The sequence below is a fragment of the Arachis hypogaea genome, chromosome 12 (genome assembly GCF_003086295.3).
Source record: "Arachis hypogaea cultivar Tifrunner chromosome 12, arahy.Tifrunner.gnm2.J5K5, whole genome shotgun sequence".
NCBI lineage: Eukaryota > Viridiplantae > Streptophyta > Magnoliopsida > Fabales > Fabaceae > Arachis > Arachis hypogaea.
Window position 1 is genome coordinate 116,571,277 of NC_092047.1, and position 19,289 is coordinate 116,590,565.

The window sequence follows — 19,289 nt, forward strand, 5'->3', positions numbered from 1 at the left end:
TCGCATTCAGGAGTCCATTCGAACTGACATCCCTTTTTCAATAAGGAGAACAGTGGGAGGGATTTTAGTGCTTATCCTGCCAAAAATCTGGAGAGGGCTGCAAGTCGGCCATTCAGTTGTTGGGCCTCTCTTAAACAAGTCGGGCTTTTCATCTCCAGGATAGCTCTACACTTATCGGGATTTGCTTCGATCCCTCTTTGTGTCAGCATAAACCCTAGAAATTTTCCTGCTTCTACCGCGAAGGCACACTTTGCGGGATTTAATCTCATCCCGTGTAACCTTATGGTGTCAAAGACTCGTGAGAGATCTGACAAGAGGTCGACTTCTTTTTCGGTTTTCACCAGCATGTCATCGACATATACTTCCATTAGGCTTCCAAGGTGAGAGGCGAACACCTTATTCAACAACCTCTGGTATGTGGCTCCTGCATTTTTCAATCCAAATGGCATGACCACGTAGCAGAAATTAGCTCTGGGTGTGATGAATAACGTCTTCTCCTGGTCTGGCTCATACATCGGGATTTGGTTGTACCCCGAGTAGGCGTCCATGAACGACAAGTATTGATACCCCGAGTTGGAGTCTACTAGGGTGTCAATACTTGGCAGTGGATAAGGGTCCTTGGGACAAGCCTTATTTAAGTCGGTATAGTCGACACACATTCTCCATTTGCCATTTTGTTTTTTGACTAGCACTACATTGGCTAGCCATGTTGGGTACTTGACTTCTCTGATGAAGCCGGCTTCTAGGAGTGCCTGCACTTGCTCTTCCACTACTAGAGCTCGTTCTGGGCCGAGCTTACGCCTTCTCTGTTGCACAGGTCGGGATCCCGGGTAGACCGAAAGTTTGTGGGACATGAGATCGGGGTCTATCCCAAGCATGTCGGAGGCCTTCCAGGCGAAGAGATCGGAGTTATCTCTTAGGAGCTTAGTCAACCTTTGTTTTAGGGTTTCTCCTAGATTGGCTCCTATGTGAGTATTTTTCCCTTCCTCTTCGCCTACCTGTATCTCCTCGGTTTTTCCTCCCGGCTGTGGTCGCAGCTCTTCTCTAGCCCTTGCACCTCTGAGCTCTATTGTGTGGACTTCTCGGCCTCTCCTTCTCAGGTTTAGGCTTTCATTGTAGCATTTCCTTGCCAATTTCTGGTCTCCCCTTACCGTTGCTATCCCCGCTGAGGTCGGGAATTTCATACAAAAGTGGGAAGTGGATACCACCGCTCCGAGTCGATTAAGGGTAGCTCTGCCGATTAAAGCATTATATGTTGACCCTACATCGATGACTATGAAGTCTATACTCAGAGTTTTTGATTTTTCCCCTTTTCCAAAAGTGGTGTGGAGGGGCAAAAATCCCAGTGGCTTTATTGGCGTGTCACCTAATCCGTACAAGGTGTCGGGGTAGGCTCTTAACTCTTTTTCATCCAACCCTAGTTTGTCGAAAGCGGGCTTGAAAAGAATGTCCGCTGAGCTTCCTTGGTCTACTAGGGTTCTATGGAGATGGGCATTTGCTAGGATCATAGTTATTACCACTGGATCGTCGTGTCCAGGGATTATTCCTTGCCCATCTTCTTTTGTGAATGAGATGGTAGAGAGGTCGGATGACTCTCCTCCAACCTGGTAGACTCTCTTGAGATGCCTTTTGCGAGAGGATTTGGTGAGTCCCCCTCCCGCGAACCCCCCTGAGATCATATGGATATGTCTCTCCGGGGTCTGCGGTGGTGGGTTTCTTGTATCCATATCATCTCGCTTTCTCTTCCCATGACTGTCCGACCTTTCTATGAGATATCTGTCAAGCCGACCTTCTCTAGCCAGCTTTTCTATCACATTTTTAAGGTCGTAGCAGTCGTTTGTGGAGTGACCATATATTTTATGGTACTCACAGTAGTCGCTGCGGCTCCCCCCTTTTTTATTTTTAATGGGTCTGGGGGGTGGCAGCCTTTCAGTATTACAAATCTCTCTGTATACATCCACTATAGAGACCTTTAGAGGAGTATAAGAGTGATATTTCCTTGTTCTATCGAGACCGAGTTCTTCCTTCTTCTTGGTTTCCCTCTCCCTCTCTTTTGTTGAGGGAGGGTGCCCAGGTCGCCAACTTAGGTCTCTCAGCTTAGCATTTTCCTCCATGTTGATGTACTTTTCGGCTTTTTTCTGTACATCACTTAGGGAGGTGGGGTGTCTTTTAGATATGGACTGTGAAAAGGGACCTTCTCTAAGCCCATTGACTAACCCCATTATGACTGCCTCAGTGGGCAGGTCTTGGATTTCTAGACATGCTTTATTGAACCTTTCCATGTAGGCTCGTAAGGATTCTCCGACCTCCTGCTTTATTCCCAGGAGGCTTGGCGCATGTTTTACCTTGTCCTTTTGGATGGAGAACCTCATCAAGAATTTTCTTGAGAGGTCTTCAAAACTGGTTACTGACCTCGGGGGAGGCTGTCGAACCACTTCATTGCTGCTTTCGACAAGATTGTCGGGAAAGCTTTGCATCGCGTAGCATCAGAAACATCAGCTAGATACATCCGACTTTTAAAGTTGCTTAGGTGATGCTTTGGATATGTGGTTCCATCATAGAGGTCCATATCGGGGCTTTTAAAGTTTCTTGAAACCTTTGCCCTCATTATGTTCTCACTAAAAGGATCTTCCCCTCCCAGGGGCGACCCTTCTCTATCGTCACGGGAGTTCCGACCTTTGAGGGAGGATTCTAACTTTAAGAGTTTTTTCTCTAACTCTTTTCGTCGATCCATCTCCTCTCTTAGGTGCCTTTCTATCTCCCTTTGTCGCTCCCGTTCCTGTTCTAGTTGTTCCAGGCGACTTTGGTGGACATGAACTAATCCCATAAGTTCAGTTGCGTGGGACTGTCCGTCCTTCTCCGATTCACGTCCTTCAGAGGAATTCACCTTCGAGGTTTTGACTCTGGAGGTACCCTCTCTGTGTTGATCGTTGGTTTCCTGGCGGAGGGTTAAGTCCGCGTCGTTATTTCCGGTATCCAGATTCTCTTGTTCGGAATCTGTTTCTACATGACCCTCCTCAGGGGATCTGTCCGCCATCACTGGTTGATCTCTCGGGTCTCCGGCAACGGCGCCAATGTTACGGTGGGTAACCGAAGATTAATGGGCTGGACGGTATTGGTTGGCCCAAACGTATGAGAGAGGAGGCCTGTAGGTGGATTGACGATCCACGGGCTCCGTCCGACCTGTTCGTGAGAGGTGAGGGGGGTGGTACCTGCAAAGACACTCCGATGCCAAAGTCAGCAAAGGGAGCAAAACAGGTCTAGAGAGTATTGGGACTTAGAGATACCTGAGAAGTGTCAGTGTATTTATAGTGGTGAACCAATAACCACCGTTGGAGTAGTGCCGCTTTTTTAGGGTGTTAACCGTCCCTTTATCTTAGGGAAGTTAAGATATGGCTCGTGGAAGTGGTTAGAGAGATTCTAGGGGCAGTTACTCATTTAAATGAGTTCTTATCTGCCAGCTAACCCTTCTTCCCGACTTCCTTAGAGCAAGTCGTGGTGAGTACCGACTTCTTAGCGGCTGATTTGGAAAAGGTGAGGCTCAACCCTTTGGGTCGGGCCTTTTTACTTGGATCCCGGGCCTTAGCGTTGGGTCAGGGTATGAACAGGTTCCAACCTCACTTTTAATTCTTACAAAAAAAAAAAAGTGAAAAAGCAGAGCTTTGAGAGTAACACCCTAACCGAATAAAAAATGATAGCAAAAGAATTCGTAGAAACTCATCAAAGGATTTTGCAAAGCGAGAGGCTAAAAATTAAGGATTTGGATTCTCTAAAGATTGAATTTTACTTTAGAGAATAAAGTGTGGTTTTTACATTTATTTTATAGGTGGGATTTAAAATAAATATGAGAGAGAAACCATTAAAAACCATATAAAGTACAAATTTAAAATTTAAAAGATCCAAATTCAAAACTAAAAACCAGAGTTTTGAGGATTACATAAAGGGAAACGAAAACAGAGCTTTCAACAAGCATCAAAGAAGAGAATTTACTATTTACCACTTACCAAGTTTTCATCTTTCTCAGGTAAACCTCTTTCTCTCCATCAACCCTATCATCTTATGTTATCTTATTATTCTATAACGTCTGTATCATTCACATTTCACCAATGGTTAATGATTTAGGGCTAAATTTTTATTTTTGTTATTTTTTATTTTTTTCATTCTTATCGGTGAGACCCGTCAGAATTTTTTTTATCATTCTTATTGAATATATAGAAAGAATGTGAGTTTATTACATATATTTGTTAGCTTAGAATTCTCAATTCTTCAAACACATTTGCATGTTTTTGTCTCTGGCTGTATAATCTTCAGCAATTGGATTATAAAAATACATTTGGTCTTAACTTTTCAATCACTGGTATTGTTAAAATCTTGTCAGTTTTAACTATGAGAAAATTAGTTGGGGTGAAATTTTAACAAGATGCTGGTGCTGGGTGCTAAAATTTGGTGTTGAAGAGTCTCTCTGAATACTCTCGGGGTTAAGACAGAAGATCTTTGATCTATAATTAGTTACCCATTACTCATGTTGTTTGAAAATAAATGTCGTTTTCATTCTTTTGATGCCCTGGAAAATCAATGTATTTGAACACAATATATAGATAGTTCTCATAACGATAGTACATAGTAAGTAAAGAAGTACTTGCATAGTTGCATGCATGTTTGATGTTTGTTTCTAGAAACATTCACAACCACTAAGTTTCATTGATAATGTTTTGAAATTATGTTAAACACAAACAGTGTTATGCTGTGAGTTGAAGAAATGGGGCTAAAAAATTTATAGGTTTAATTACTGTTTTGGTCCCTATAGTTTCGCGAAATTTTCAATTAGATCCCTATACTTTTTTCTTTTTAATTGAGTTCTTGCACCAATTTTTTTCTTTTTAAATTTGGTCCCTACACCTTTTTTTTTATTTAGGTCCCTATACCAATTTTTTTTTTTTAGTTGGGTCCTTATAAAATTAAGCCAATTACTACTAAGAGGGACTTAATTGAAAAAAAAAAAGTTCAGGGACCAGTTAAAAAGAAAAAAAGTACAGGGACTTAATTGAAAATTTCACGAAACTATAGGGACCAACAAAGTAATTAAACCAAATTTATATATGGAAGTAAGATGAGTATATACCTTAACATTGTAATTTTTGGTGTTTTTAAAAATTATGAGAGGTCCTATTTGTTTTTAAAAATTTTTAAAAATTTGGGGTACACAAACAAATCGGACAATCCGATTTGTACACCCTAAATTAAATCATCCCATATTTTAGAAAAATATCATAGTAGATCACAATTTAAAAAAAATACCATTGTTAATCCAATATTAAAAATAAAAATGTGAAGAAATGGAGGATCAAGGAGAGGTTGAAACAACTATCACCTCAAAGTACACATGGACCATCAAGAACTTTTCTAAATTGAAGTGCGACACGCTCTATTCCGAGACCTTCTTCGCTGGCAAGCATCCATGGTACTTGCTTGCAACCAACTCCTATATATGTATTTTGCCATTATTCACTAATAGGCATTCTCTTTGGTACATTGTTTTATTTATGTTTTATATATATATGCTTTGGATTTGATTTTTAGGCGGATTTGTATACATCCAGAAGGGAATAAGGTAAACTGCTTGCCAATCTATTTGACTGTTGGTGATAATGCTAATTTTACTGCTGGTTGGAGCAAAACTGCTAACATTAAGATGTCTCTAATTAATCAGCTCTATTCTGATGACACCATAACACATGGTACTTCTGACACTACTATTTCGATTTCTGCATTCTCCTTATAGTGAAGTTTACATATGTAAAGCTTTTAATGGAGTCTCATCGCTATCATTTGTCTTATTGATGAAAACTTTTATTTTCTAGCAATCTCATGCATGTCATAATGTTGTTTTTTTTTGGATGATTTTTGACAATTTTTCATAGATGAATGATATGTTAGGAAGGATTCAGTAGATGGAGCATTTTTCACTCAATTCTCTTGTTCTTATTTTAATTCCAATCTATTCTGCTTTTGCTAGTGGCTGTGCGTACCTACGAGCACAACAGCACAGGCGTTGTTGCTGCCTATGGTTTCCCATCCTTTGTGTCTTTACCTGAATTTCGTGACCCTAGTGAAGGGTTTCTTGTGAAGGACACATGCATAATTGTTGCCGAGGTTTCTGTCGAGAATTCAGGACATGAAGATACTAATGTTGATCACTTGCCCAAGAAAATGTACTCATCAACATGTGATGAGTTGATCAATTTCAAGGGTCTATGCCAAATAGAAAAAGACCATGTTAATCTGTTGGAGGAAGCATGTTTGAAGCATCCTTCCATTATTGAAAGCCATCGAAAGAGAAAACGGAGTCAGAAGTTCACAGAATGGTCAATCACAACTCTAGGGAAAGTGTTGCATTTTCTAAAGACTAAAAAAGTGAAGGACATGAATGATGATGCATGTAAGGAGCTTCAAGATTTGTGGGAGGAGCTTGAGATGGTTAAGTTTGATGATTTGAGTTGCTGAAGCCCCATGTTGAATCTGCGTTGAGTATGAAAAATTACGCGGAGAGATTGATGAAGGTGAAAAGGCTGAAGGGTAGTGTAGTTGCTCTAGAGGTTAAGAGGAGGAACCTGAAAGAACTGATGATTTTAGCAGAGACAGATCTTGAAAGAGCAAGAAAGGAATTGGCAATAGCTGAAAAAGGGTTTGTAAAGAGAGAATTGGATGATGAACTAGGGTGCGGAATACCCTAATTAAGATGACTGCCAAATTAGACTTCTATTTTGGTTTGCTGGCTGAGATTATATTAGAATCTATTTATATTTTTTGGTAATATTTATTGGTGTACTTATGGAAATAGAGGCCATAGCTCCTTAGATTTCTATTCTTTTTCTTTTTATTTGTCAAAGTGCTACTTTATAACTGTGTGTAGCTGAACAAAACTGCAAATCTCAAGTTAAGTCTACTTAATCAGTTGAATGCCAACAAGAACATATCTAGGGATGGCAATATGTACTCTATCCGTGTACTCTATCCGTGGGTACCCAACCCGATCCCACCCGGTCGGGTAGGGTTGCCAATTCGATCCGCAGCTAGTAGGGTAGGATGCGGGTAGGATTTTCGTGCGGGTCGGGTAGGGTGCGGGTTGAACCTCAACCCTACCCGACCAACCCGCACTCTATATATGTATATGTTATATACTTATATAAAAATATATTTTAAGTGAATATTGAACTAAAGACTTCTCACTAAATACAAAAGATCCTTAGTCATTAAAAGAAGATCATTAATTGATAATTTAATAAACTTTTTTTACATAAAAGTCAGTTCTATTTTAAATTATCATCAAGTTATATAATAACGTTGCATTTTTTTGGGTTTAGGGTTTAGGGTTGAGATATTCTCAACCTGCGGGTAGGGTTGGATACCTGCGCGGTAGGGTTAGGGTTGAGATATTCTCAACCCGCGGGTAGGGTAGGATTGAGTTTATATAAAAATCTCAACTCGCGGGTAGAGTTAGGGTTAACTCCAAACCCTACCTTACCCTACCCGTTACCACCCTAAACATATCTTACATTTCATATTACTCTGTCAATATATAGTTGATTGGATAAAGTAAAATTTTGATTTAACTCTTAAAATTTTTCAATATTGATTAAGTATATCATAAAAAAATATTTTAATATTATTTAATATAAAAATAATCTTTTTATGTTTTTATATATTTAATATATAAAAAATATTAAAATATTTTTTTATTGTATGTTTAACTAATGTTCTAAGACATACCATAACAAAATCCTTCGTAAAAAAAATTGTTTTATAAGAATAATAGGAATATATTTCAAAACAAATTTTTCAATATGGGCACTAATTTTTATCAGAAAATCAGAGGAAAAATTGTCACTAACGGTGGCTAATTTTAGCCTGGTTGGCCACGTGTCTCACATGCACTGAGATGATGGAAGATGAGACTCACTTTGACTCGCCTAACCTTTTCAATCTTCATTTCAGAATTCAAAAGACACGCACATTGTTGGTCAAGCTTGAGCTTTCTGAAGCAGAACCCAGCAAGGTGCAGAAGAAGAGAAAGGAGAATGGAAAAGGAGCAACAACAAGTAAAGGTTTTAACTTTAACAACTGCCAACTTCACTTGGACCATTAACAACTTCTCTAGTCAGGTTACCTTCAAATTCATCTACTCCGACACCTTCTTCGTTGGCCCCTATTCCTGGTATGCACCTACAAGGATAGCTTTTTCTTCTAAGCATTTCTGATTATTTCAAAATATTGCTTTTAACTTTTAATTTCATTTGATTTTGTTTCTAATGTTTTGGATTTGTCACCTTGACTCCACAAAGTTGAAAACTTTAACTGCTTACAATATAATATAGGAAAAATATTAGGAGCCAATGGAATATTTATACAATGTGTACAATGAAAATTTAGGGAGTATTAAAGATATAATCATTAGTTTTACCTTTTTCCATCGGAGGTTGATAGAATGAGTGGTATCATGACATGGTATTAGAATGCTAGATTCGAAAGGTTAAGAGTTCGATCTTTGGTGAACTCCAAAATCAGTTTAAGCTTTTGGGAAGATGTTTATTATCGCTAGTACTCGGATGGTTATTCTAAATAGTATGAGAGATGTTCATTTTGTAACTCAATAGCCTATTGTACACATTGTACAAATAGTCCATTATCTCCCTAGTAGTATCCATTAATATATGAGTGATTTTGCATGTGTACTTAATTATATAAATTCTGTTAGGCAGATAGCTATACAACGAAGTATCCCCTACATTTATTTACGAGGCTTATTGGTAGATCGATTGTATGCTGCCGACATTGATAATAATGTTCCTGTTGGACGGAGATCTCTTAACTTCAAGCTCTCTTTAGTTGATCAGCTTCAAGCCAAATCCATGATAATAAATGGTATCATTATATTCTTTGATGGATATACTATATTCATTACATCTGTGATTTATATATTATTATTCCTTTGTCCTTTGATGAATCATATAGCAGCATTTTTTCTTATCAAAAACTTTATTTTGACATATGATTTGTGATTTTACCAGAGAGTGAGAATATCAATATTCATCAGCTCAAAACAGGAGTTGCTGTTGTTTCCTTGAGAGTACTTTCAGGCATGGTTTCTGATCCCAAAAACGGGTTTCTTGTAAACGACACGTGCATTGTTGTTGCTGAGGTTTCTGTCAATGATTTAGGACTTGATCATGTGAAGTCCACAGATTTATTTTTGGATTTCAGGGGATTATGCAAAATGGAGAAAGACTATGTTCAACTACTTGAGAAATCATGTTCAAAGTACCCTTCTCTTATTGAAAGCCATAAAAAGAGAAAAAGGAGCCAAAGGTTCAATGAACTTTCATTCACAACATTAGGGAAACTATTGCATTTTCTAAAGACTAAGAAAGTGAAGGACATGAAGAGTGATGATGCTTGTAAGGAGTTACAAGATTTATGGGATGAAGCGGAGATTAGATTTGATGATTTGAGTTGGTTGGAGCCACATGTTAAATCTGCTTTGAACTATTTTGAGAATGCAGCCAAGGTGGGAAAGCTTAAGGCTAATGTGGTTGATTTAGAAGAAAAAGCTAAGACCCTGAAAGCAGAGGCAATTGCTATAGATGCTGTTCTTGAAACAACAAAGGAAGAATTGGCAAAGGCTAAAGAAGGTTTTGTAGCAAGAGATTTGGATGATCAATTAGGATATGGAATAATTTCCTAAACCTTTATTTAGATTAAGATTATATATAAATATCTTTTTGTATTCTGCTTACTCTAGATCTCTATTATTCTGTAAAATCCTAAACACTAATATTTCTTGGACTTTATAATAATTCTATTATCTAGTACCTGTTTAGTCTGCGTACTAACCGTCGTTTGACCCATCATTTTTTTGGGATATCATTTTTTTGGGATAATCAGACTCAATCCGTTAATCTGACGTCGTTTGACCCATCATTTTTTTGAGATAATCAGACTCAATCCGTTAATCCGAAATTTAAATAGATTTAATTTTAGAGGCAAAATTCATCCATATAAAAATTAAAAAATGGACAAACAAGCTGGTGCGATGGATTTAGTTCATTTTAACTGCCATAAGAATTAGTTTTAATGGAATACCCAAACTATAATACAATTAAGATGATATAAATTATGGACTTTTTTTTTTTGGCGTACTATATATCTTGGTTGAAAAGGAAATGTGAACATTGCTATTTCTTGTACGGATGTCTTTCAAGCTTATGATAACGATCTATTGAATTCATTAAACTATTCAATTGATAGTTTCGTCGTTGACAAATACAATTCAGATCGAAGTGTCAAAAAAATACAAATTGAATTTATCAATATTAATAAGAGCAAAAAGATTATAAAAAATAATAGACGTTTTTATTAGGTTTGACAGTTATATAGTAGTAAACTACCACTTTTCATGTACTATTAATATCCTGTCAATTTTGAATTACGAGAAACAGAAAGCTTTCCCCGAGAATCTCACTAGTGTGATGGGAAAAACGTTCATCTTATCTCTCTCAATAATGCATTGATGATGATGAAGATCTCAGTGTTGAACTACGAAGAAATTACTCTACTTAGTTATTGCCTTATTGGCCATTTCTATTGATTACAAATTTTCAATTTATGATAAAACAAAAAGGTCATTTCTTCATATACTCATGCATGATGCATGTGTCCCTTTTTTTATTCCCAAATAATAATCAGACTTGGTCATATTCTCAGTAAATTAATTAATTAAGAATATAAATCTTAATAGTAAAATTAAATTAAATTAATTAAATTTTCAACGAAGTAAATTAAATGAGATGCAATGACAATCATAATTTAAAAAAAAAAAAACTATAAATAATATTAAACTATTCTTCCATCTTAGTCCATGGCAACAAAAACAAAGTCTTACGACCCATAAATTTAGCCCAACAAAATACATAAATTCAATTACCATTTTAGTTTTTATTATCTTATTTTATCTTTATATTATCTTCTTATTTTATCTTATCTTTATTTTTTATCTTTCATAAACAATACTCTATATATATTTAGTTTTACCTTCATAATTCAATTAATCAACAATCAATAAAAATTTCTTCAATCTTTTCTTTTCTTTTCCTATTCTTTCACTCACATATATAAATAAGATTATAACTGGGGCCCTTACTTCTCAACATAACGAAATGGAGGTTCAAAATAATGCAACGGTGGTAACAACTGTGAAGTTCACATGGACCATCAACAACTACTATAAACTGATCAGCATTGAGAAGCGCTACTCTCAAACATTCTTCGTTGGTCTTCATCCTTGGTACGGTGCTTGCAATATTGAATTAACTCCTACATACCTTAATTTGCGGTTGCTTTAATTTTTTTGAATTATGTTTAGGAGGATAGTTATATCTCCAGAATTTGATGACAACAACGTAAAAAAGGAGAAGTATGAGGACGATTTATTTGAGCTCGAAGAAGAAGAATGTGAAGATTTGTCAATTTATTTTGCTGCTCTGGATTCTGCTAATCTTCCTGATGACTGGTTCCCGATTCCAACATTCAAGCTTTAAGTTGTCCTTAATTAATCAGTATGATAACAAAATGACAAGAACAATAACAAATGGTAAGTTGGTTACCAACAATTTTTTTTTTATTTTATCTTGAAAAAGTATAGGAGGATAATACTTTTTTTTTCTAAACAACTTAAACAATAAGTTAAAAAGAAATTAATTTTAATTTTAAAATTTAAATTTTGAATTAATTAAGTTTATTCATGCTTAATGGATTTGGATGTAGCTCATTGTTCATAATCTCCATTGTTGCGGAATTGTTTTAGGAGTTATCTTATATTTAAATTAACACTAATCAATTCCTTATTTTCATAGTAAAATTATTAACCCCCTATTATTTCCGAAAATTATTAACCATTCATCCTGCTTTCATCTCTTCATATAACTATTTATATAGTGTATTAATATTATGAAGGCCATGTTTAATGGGAAGTGTGTTTTGTCAATTTTCCAGATGATTTCGCCGTTCACTTAGACGAAAGCAATGCTATAATTGGTAGTTCATCGTTTTTGGATATTGACCAATTTCTTGACTCCGAAAATGGGTTTCTTGTAAACGACACATGCATCATTGTTGCCGAAGTTTATCTCAATGACAATAATGCTTCATTTGATAGTAAGTTAGTAAGTTTCAAGGGATTATGCAAAATGGAGAAAGACTATGTTAAACTACTAGAGAAATCATGTTCAAAGTACCCTTCTCTTGTTGAAAGCCATAGAAAGAGAAAAAGGAGCCAAAGGTTCAATCAACTTTCATTCACAACATTAGGGAAACTCTTGCATTTCCTAAAGACTAAGAAAGTGAAGGACATGAAGAGTGATAATGCTTGTAAGGAGTTACAAGATTTATGGGAAGAAGCTGAGATTAGATTTGATGATTTGAGTTGGTTGGAGCCACATGTTAAATCTGCTTTGAGCTATTTTGAGAATGCAGTCAAGGTGAAAAAGCTTAAGGCTAATGTGGTTGATTTAGAAGAAAAAGCCATGACCCTGAAAGCAAAGGTAATTGCTATAGATGCTGGTCTTAAAACAACAAAGAAAGAATTGGCAAAGGCTGAAGAAGGTTTTGTAGCAAGAGATTTGGATGATCGATTAGGATATGGAATAATACCCTGAACCCTAATTAATTTAAGATTATATATAAATATATTTTTGTATTCTGCTTACTAGCTAGATCTTTATTATTATGTATAATCCGCGGATCTGAACTCCATTTAAGGGCCTGCCGCTGGCCAATGAGTTGCTGCATGCACAAGGCGGAATTCGAACCTTGGACACTTGCTTAAGCGGACGAGTGAGCTGACCACTCGACCAACCCAAATTGATTTACTTGTATGCGTTATTATGATTAGGGGTGTGCATGGCCCGGCCCGGCCCGAAGACTCGGCCCGGTCCCGAACATTTTAGGGGCTAATTGATGTGATTTCATCGGGTCTAGGGCCGGGTATGGGTCTCAAAATTAGACCCGGTCATTATTTTGGGTCGGGTCCGGGCCATAGCTCGGGTCACCCGAAATCGGCCCGGTAGCCCGGTCATGATACACAATTAATATTTTGTGTTATTAGTGATGGATGATGGCTATTATTATGTGAAATTTAAGTATTGTAAACCTTAATATTTTGTGTTATTAGTCATTATATATAAGACTATAAGTTAATGTTTTGTGTTTAAAATGCATAAGATTTTAGACTAATGCATAATCTTGTGTGTTTTTGTATTGATTTAAATATTTGGTGTTATTAGGCAATATTAGTATTGATTATGGTTATACTTTAATTTTAGAGAAGAGTTAGTTCTTATTATATTTTTTCTAAGTGAATTTTACCATGTCAAATAATGGTTGGAGTCTTGGAAATTTAGATATTTTTACATGCTAACTTACAAGAAGGTATCAAGGTAATATAATGTTAACGGCCCGGTTTTCACCCGGTTTTTACCCGGTATAATCGTGGCCCGAAAGTGTATAGGTTTCGTCGGGTCTAGGGTCGGGTTCGGGTCTAACAAATAGGTCCGGTATATATTTCGGATCGGGTCTGTGTCACATCAAACCCGGTTTCACCCGACCCATGCACACCCCTAATTATGATCACTAATTTTTGTACTTTTTTTTTCTTATTACATCATAATTAATTAAGAATTTTTTTTTTCCTTCAACTTTGCTTTTTCAAATAACTTTGTAAGCATTTTGTAGTGATGATGAAAATAAACAAGTCCATTGTATAGATGTAGATTATTAAACTAAGTTTAATTTTGACACTATTGTACTATCATTTTAAATAATGAGTGACTACTTTTTTTTTATTTATAAGAGTCCAAATAATTCTAGAGATAGATAGAACTATACATAAACTAAAAATAACAAAAATCTTTTCCAATTTAAAAATAAAAAATTCTTAAAAAAAATTGAGAATCTTTTTTTATAGATCGATTCAAAGGTGTACCCTAAAAAAATGAAAGTAGATACTATTTTTGTTGATATGATTAAAAAAATAGAAAGCTCCTTATAAGAAAAAAAAAAGTAAGTGAGGGGTAGTAAAGTATCATAATATATAAGATTTTTATATTTTGTATTCCTTTTATATAAAATCAATTGAGATTAAAAAATGGATAATATTTTAAAAATACAATACACAATGACTAATTTTGATCATTATATTCTAGTAAATAAAAATATTATATATATATATATATTTTTTTTTTTTGTTATGAAAACTATAATCCTAATCAATGAATTATAATTCAAATGACATATAATTTTTTAATATTTATCTAAGAAATTATGGGTTTAAATCTTCTTATTTTTTTTTTTTAAAAAAAAAAACCACAACCCTAGCACCAGACAGAAATTAAAAAGTGAAGCCCATGGCATAATTTCTTTCTCACTTAAAAGTTTTGGGTTTCAACTTCCAACCTCACTTTTAATTCTTAAAAAAAAATAAGTGAAAAAGTCAAAAAAACAGAGCTTTGAGGGGTAAAACCGTAACCGAATTAAAAATGATAGCAAAAGAATACGTGGAAACTCATCAAAGGATTCTGCAAAGCGAGGGATTAAAAACTAAAAACCAGAGCTTTGAGGATTACATAGAGGGAAACGAAAACACAGCTTTCAACAAGAGAATTTACTATTTACCACTTACCAAGTTTTCATCTTTCTCAGGTAAAACTCTTTCTCTCAATCAACCTATCATCTTATGTTATCTTATTATTCTATAACGTCTGTATCATACACATTTCACCAATGGTTAATGATTTAGGGCTAAATTTTTATTTTTGTTATTTTTTATTTTTTTTCATTCTTATCGGTGAGACCCGTCAGATTTTTTTATCATTCTTATTGAATATATAGAAAGAATGTGAGTTTATTATATATATTTGTTAGCTTAGAATTCTCAATTCTTCAAACACATTTGCATGTTTTTGTCTCTGGCTGTATAATCTTCAGCAATTGGATTATGAAAATACATTTGGTCTTAACTTTCCAATCTCTTGTCAGTTTTAACTATGAGAAAATTAGTTGGGGTGAAATTTTAACAAGATGCTGGTGCTGGGTGCTAAAATTTGGTGTTGAAGAGTCTCTCTGAATACTCTCGGGGTTAAGACAGAAGATCTTTGATCTATAACTAGTTAGCCATTACTCATGTTGTTTGAAAATAAATGTCGTTTTCATTCTTTTGATGCACTGGAAAATCAATGTATTTTAACACAAAATATATAGATAGTTGTCTCATAACCATAGTACATAGTAAGTAAAGAAGTACTTGCATAGTTGCATGCATGTTTGATGTTTGTTTCTAGAAACATTCACAACCACTAAGTTTCATTGATAATGTTTTGAAATTATGTTAAACACAAACAGTGTTATGCGGTGAGTTGAAGAAATGGGGCTAAAAAATTTATATATGGAAGTAGAATGAGTGATATACCTTAACATTGTAATTTTTAGTGTTTTTTAAAACTATGGGAGGTACGATTTGTGTTTAAAAAATTTAAAAAATTTGGGATACACAAACAAATCGGACGGTTCGATTTCTATACTTCTTAAAAATTGGACAATCCGATTTGTACTCCCTAAATTAAATCATCCCATATTTTAGAAAAATATCAAAGTAATCACAATTCAGAAAAATACCATTGTTAATCCAATATTAAAAATAAAAATGTGAAGAAATGGAGGATCAAGGAGAGGTTGAAACAACTATCACCTCAAAGTACACATGGATCATCAAGAACTTTTCTAAATTGAAGTGCGACAAGCTCTACTCCGAGACCTTCTTCACTGGCAAGCATCCATGGTACTTGCTTGCAACCAACTCCTATATATGTATTTTGCCATTATTCACTAATAGGCATTCTCTTTGGTACATTGTTTTATTTATGTTATATATATATACATGCTTTGAATTTGATTTTTAGGCGGATTCGTATACATCCAGAAGGGAATAAAGTAAACTGCTTGTCAATCTATTTGTCTGTTGGTGATAATGCTAATTTTCCTGCTGGTTGGAGCAAAACTGCTAACATTAAGATGTCTCTAATTAATCAGCTCTATTCTGATGACACCATAACACATGGTACTTCTGAATTACTATTTCGATTTCTGCATTCTCCTTACAGTGAAGTTTACATATGTAAAGCTTTTAATGGAGTCTCATCGCTATCATTTGTCTTATTGATGAAAACTTTTATTTTCTAGCAATCTCATGCATGTCATAATGCTGTTTTTTGGATGATTTTTGACGATTTTTCATAGATGAATGATCATGTTATGAAGGATTCAGTAGATGGAGCATTTTTCACTCAATTCTCTTGTTCTTATTTTAATTCCAATCTATTCTGCTTTTGCTAGTGGCTGTGCATACCTACAAGCACAACAGCACAGGAGTTGTTGCTGCCTATGGTTTCCCATCCTTTGTGTCTTTACCTGAATTTCGTGACCCTAGTGAAGGGTTTCTTGTGAAGGACACATGCATAATTGTTGCTGAGGTTTCTGTCGAGAATTCAGGACATGAAGATACTAATGTTGATCACTTGCCCAAGGAAATGTACTCACCAACATCAACATGTGATGAGTTGATCAATTTCAAGGGTCTATGCCAAATAGAAAAAGACCATGTTAATCTGTTGGAGGAAGCATGTTTGAAGCATCCTTCCATTATTGAAAGCCATCGAAAGAGAAAACGGAGTCAGAAGTTCACAGAATGGTCAATCACAACTCTAGGGAAAGTGTTGCATTTTCTAAAGACTAAAAAAGTGAAGGACATGAATGATGATGCATGTAAGGAGCTTCAAGATTTGTGGGAGGAGCTTGAGATGGTTAAGTTTGATGATTTGAGTTGGCTGAAGCCCCATGTTGAATCTGCGTTGAGTATGAAAAATTATGCGGAGAGATTGACGAAGGTGAAAAGGCTGAAGGGTAGTGTAGTTGCTCTAGAGGTTAAGAGGAGGAACCTGAAAGAACTGATGATTTTAGCAGAGACAGATCTTGAAAGAGCAAGAAAGGAATTGGCAATAGCTGAAAAGGGGTTTGTAAAGAGAGAATTGGATGATGAACTAGGATGTGGAATATCCTAATTAAGATGACTGCCAAATTAGACTTCTATTTTAGTTTGCTGGCTGAGATTATGTTAGAATCTATTCATATTTTATGGTAATATTTATTGGTGTACTTCAAACATTACACATGCCATATGGAAATAGAGGCCATAACTCCTTAGATTTCTATTCTTTTTCTTTTTATTTGTCAAAGTGCTACTTTATAACTCTGTGTAGCTGAACAAAACTGCAAATCTCAAGTTGAGTCTGCTTAATCAGTTGAATGCCAACAAGAACATATCTTACATTTCATATTACTCTGTCAATATATAGTTGATTGGATAAAGTAAAATTTCGATTTAACTCTTAAAATCTTTCAATATCATCATTTTAAATGAGTTAATTGATTTTAAAAAATTCTACTAAGTCAAATAATTTTACCATTTAAATTATGTTACAATTTTATGTTTTACATGTTTAATTTATTCTTTCAATTTTAGTAATTCTTTTTCCTACCTGTTGGACAACTATACTTATATAAAAGTAAGAAAAGCAAATTTAGGCCATATAAACTATACATAGTTATTAGTTAAGATTAAAAGTTTTTAGAAATTTGTTAGATGGATTGAACAACTTTTAATTTTAGGTATCACAATACAACACATTCATACAACACTAAAAAGTTCCTTTTCAATACTTGGCACATTTGTCAAAATTTGAACTTAAGTACAGCATATTAAGAAGCATATGAATTATCACTGAAGCTTTAGCTTACTTCATGGGCCTAGAAAAAGTCCAAAATTTATTTTTTTTTTTTGACATCATTATGGAAAGTAATAATGTTGAGGTCATACAAAATCTCAAAAAAAAAAAAAGAACTCAAAGCAATTATTTTAGTATCTTTATTGTTGACTGTTTGCATCTAGTATTAATATCTAGTTCTAGTACAGTAAAATTTTTATATATTAAGAGAAATAGTAAAAGAGTAGCTCATAAATTGGCAAATATATCTCTTACCAATTCAAATATAGTATGAATGAAAGATGTACCACTAACACATATATAACCTAGCACGTTTGGATAGCCTAGATCCTTTCATGAATAAATTGCTACCAATTTACCCGTCAAAAAAAACTACATAATAAACACACAAACTCTTCTATCTCATCTCTTCACTTATTTCTAGCTATTATCATTATCATCAGGTTCACCTTCTTTCTATTATTACTCTTTCTTTCTCTCATTCATTCCTTTTTCATTGCCTTATTGTGATGTTACTATGGCAAAATTAAATAATTAATTAAAATAGATAGTAGCATATATGGTCTTTCTCATTATGAAAGAATACTCCCAAAAAAATAGTTCTATATATGTGTATGTGTATGTGTATGTGTGAATTGAATTCTCACAAGTAATTACAGCTTAATACTACTTTCTATTATATAAGATTTATTTATTTATTGTTTTTGTTTTTTTAAAAGGTGAGAGCCGTGGCGGCCATGGCAGCACAAAAAGAAATGGGGAGGAATTTCAGTTTCAAAGACAACCTTATAATGTGCTTCAAACCTTACAACAACATTAACAACCACAACAACAACAATAATAATAATATTAAGAAGGAAAGAGATGATGATCCCATGGTGAAAGATAAGTTATCAGATTCTATGTCCAAATTGAAAGGTTAATTTCTTCTACTACAAGACCTTAGTAGAGTTTGAGTATTTTTATCGATTTAATTTCTATTAAAAGATTTGAATATTTGCGTTAGATTGTGAAAAATAAAAATAAAAAAATACGCCATGGGTTAATACTTTAATTTGTTTACTACTATGGTAGGGGACTTTTTTTTTTTTACCAAAGATAGAAGACTCGAACCGGAGATTATGTCATTTGAACTATAACTCATTGGCACATGTATAATGTATTTGTAATTGAATTTTTATTTAATATTTTTAATATTATCAATTAGAATATAAGTAGTTGCCAATATTCCTAAGACAGGGATATAAAAAAGCTTCAACTAACCTTATCACAATTTCGGAACAAAAGTAGCATTGCTGTTTGTTAAGTCAATTTTAAAATTTTAATTTTTTTTTTTCATTCTGATTCATTTATTTAGTTTTTCTCCATTCTAAATTTAATATCACTTTCAGTATCAGACAC

At 34.5% G+C, this 19,289-nt stretch overlaps 3 protein-coding genes across 4 annotated transcripts; all 3 read left to right on the top strand.

The window, feature by feature from the left end:
- Positions 1–5,521: 5,521 nt before the first annotated feature.
- On the top strand, positions 5,522–6,863 carry LOC112728608 (uncharacterized). Of its 2 annotated transcripts, none has more exons than XR_003812793.2 (2): positions 5,522–5,611; positions 6,017–6,863. XR_003812793.2 is itself a non-coding variant. In XM_025778824.3 (2 exons), the coding sequence occupies exons 1-2, from the start codon at positions 5,693–5,695 to the stop codon at positions 6,502–6,504; spliced, it is 534 nt and encodes a 177-aa protein (XP_025634609.1). In that variant the 5' UTR covers positions 5,541–5,692; the 3' UTR covers positions 6,505–6,863. The 2 variants fall into 2 exon arrangements, 1 of the variants encoding a protein (XP_025634609.1); XM_025778824.3 differs by having other exon boundaries at positions 5,541–5,738.
- Positions 6,864–7,808: 945 nt separating this feature from the next.
- LOC112729462 (uncharacterized) lies at positions 7,809–9,859 on the top strand. Its single transcript, XM_025779648.3, has 3 exons — positions 7,809–8,215; positions 8,756–8,922; positions 9,069–9,859. Exons 1-3 carry the CDS (start codon positions 7,950–7,952, stop codon positions 9,740–9,742), a joined length of 1,107 nt encoding a protein of 368 aa, XP_025635433.1. The 5' UTR covers positions 7,809–7,949; the 3' UTR covers positions 9,743–9,859.
- Positions 9,860–14,573: 4,714 nt separating this feature from the next.
- Positions 14,574–17,438, top strand: LOC112728610 (MATH domain and coiled-coil domain-containing protein At3g58370). The gene is made up of 4 exons (XM_025778826.2): positions 14,574–14,751; positions 15,760–15,886; positions 16,008–16,165; positions 16,441–17,438. The coding sequence occupies exons 1-4, from the start codon at positions 14,589–14,591 to the stop codon at positions 17,163–17,165; spliced, it is 1,173 nt and encodes a 390-aa protein (XP_025634611.2). The 5' UTR covers positions 14,574–14,588; the 3' UTR covers positions 17,166–17,438.
- Positions 17,439–19,289: the final 1,851 nt, after the last annotated feature.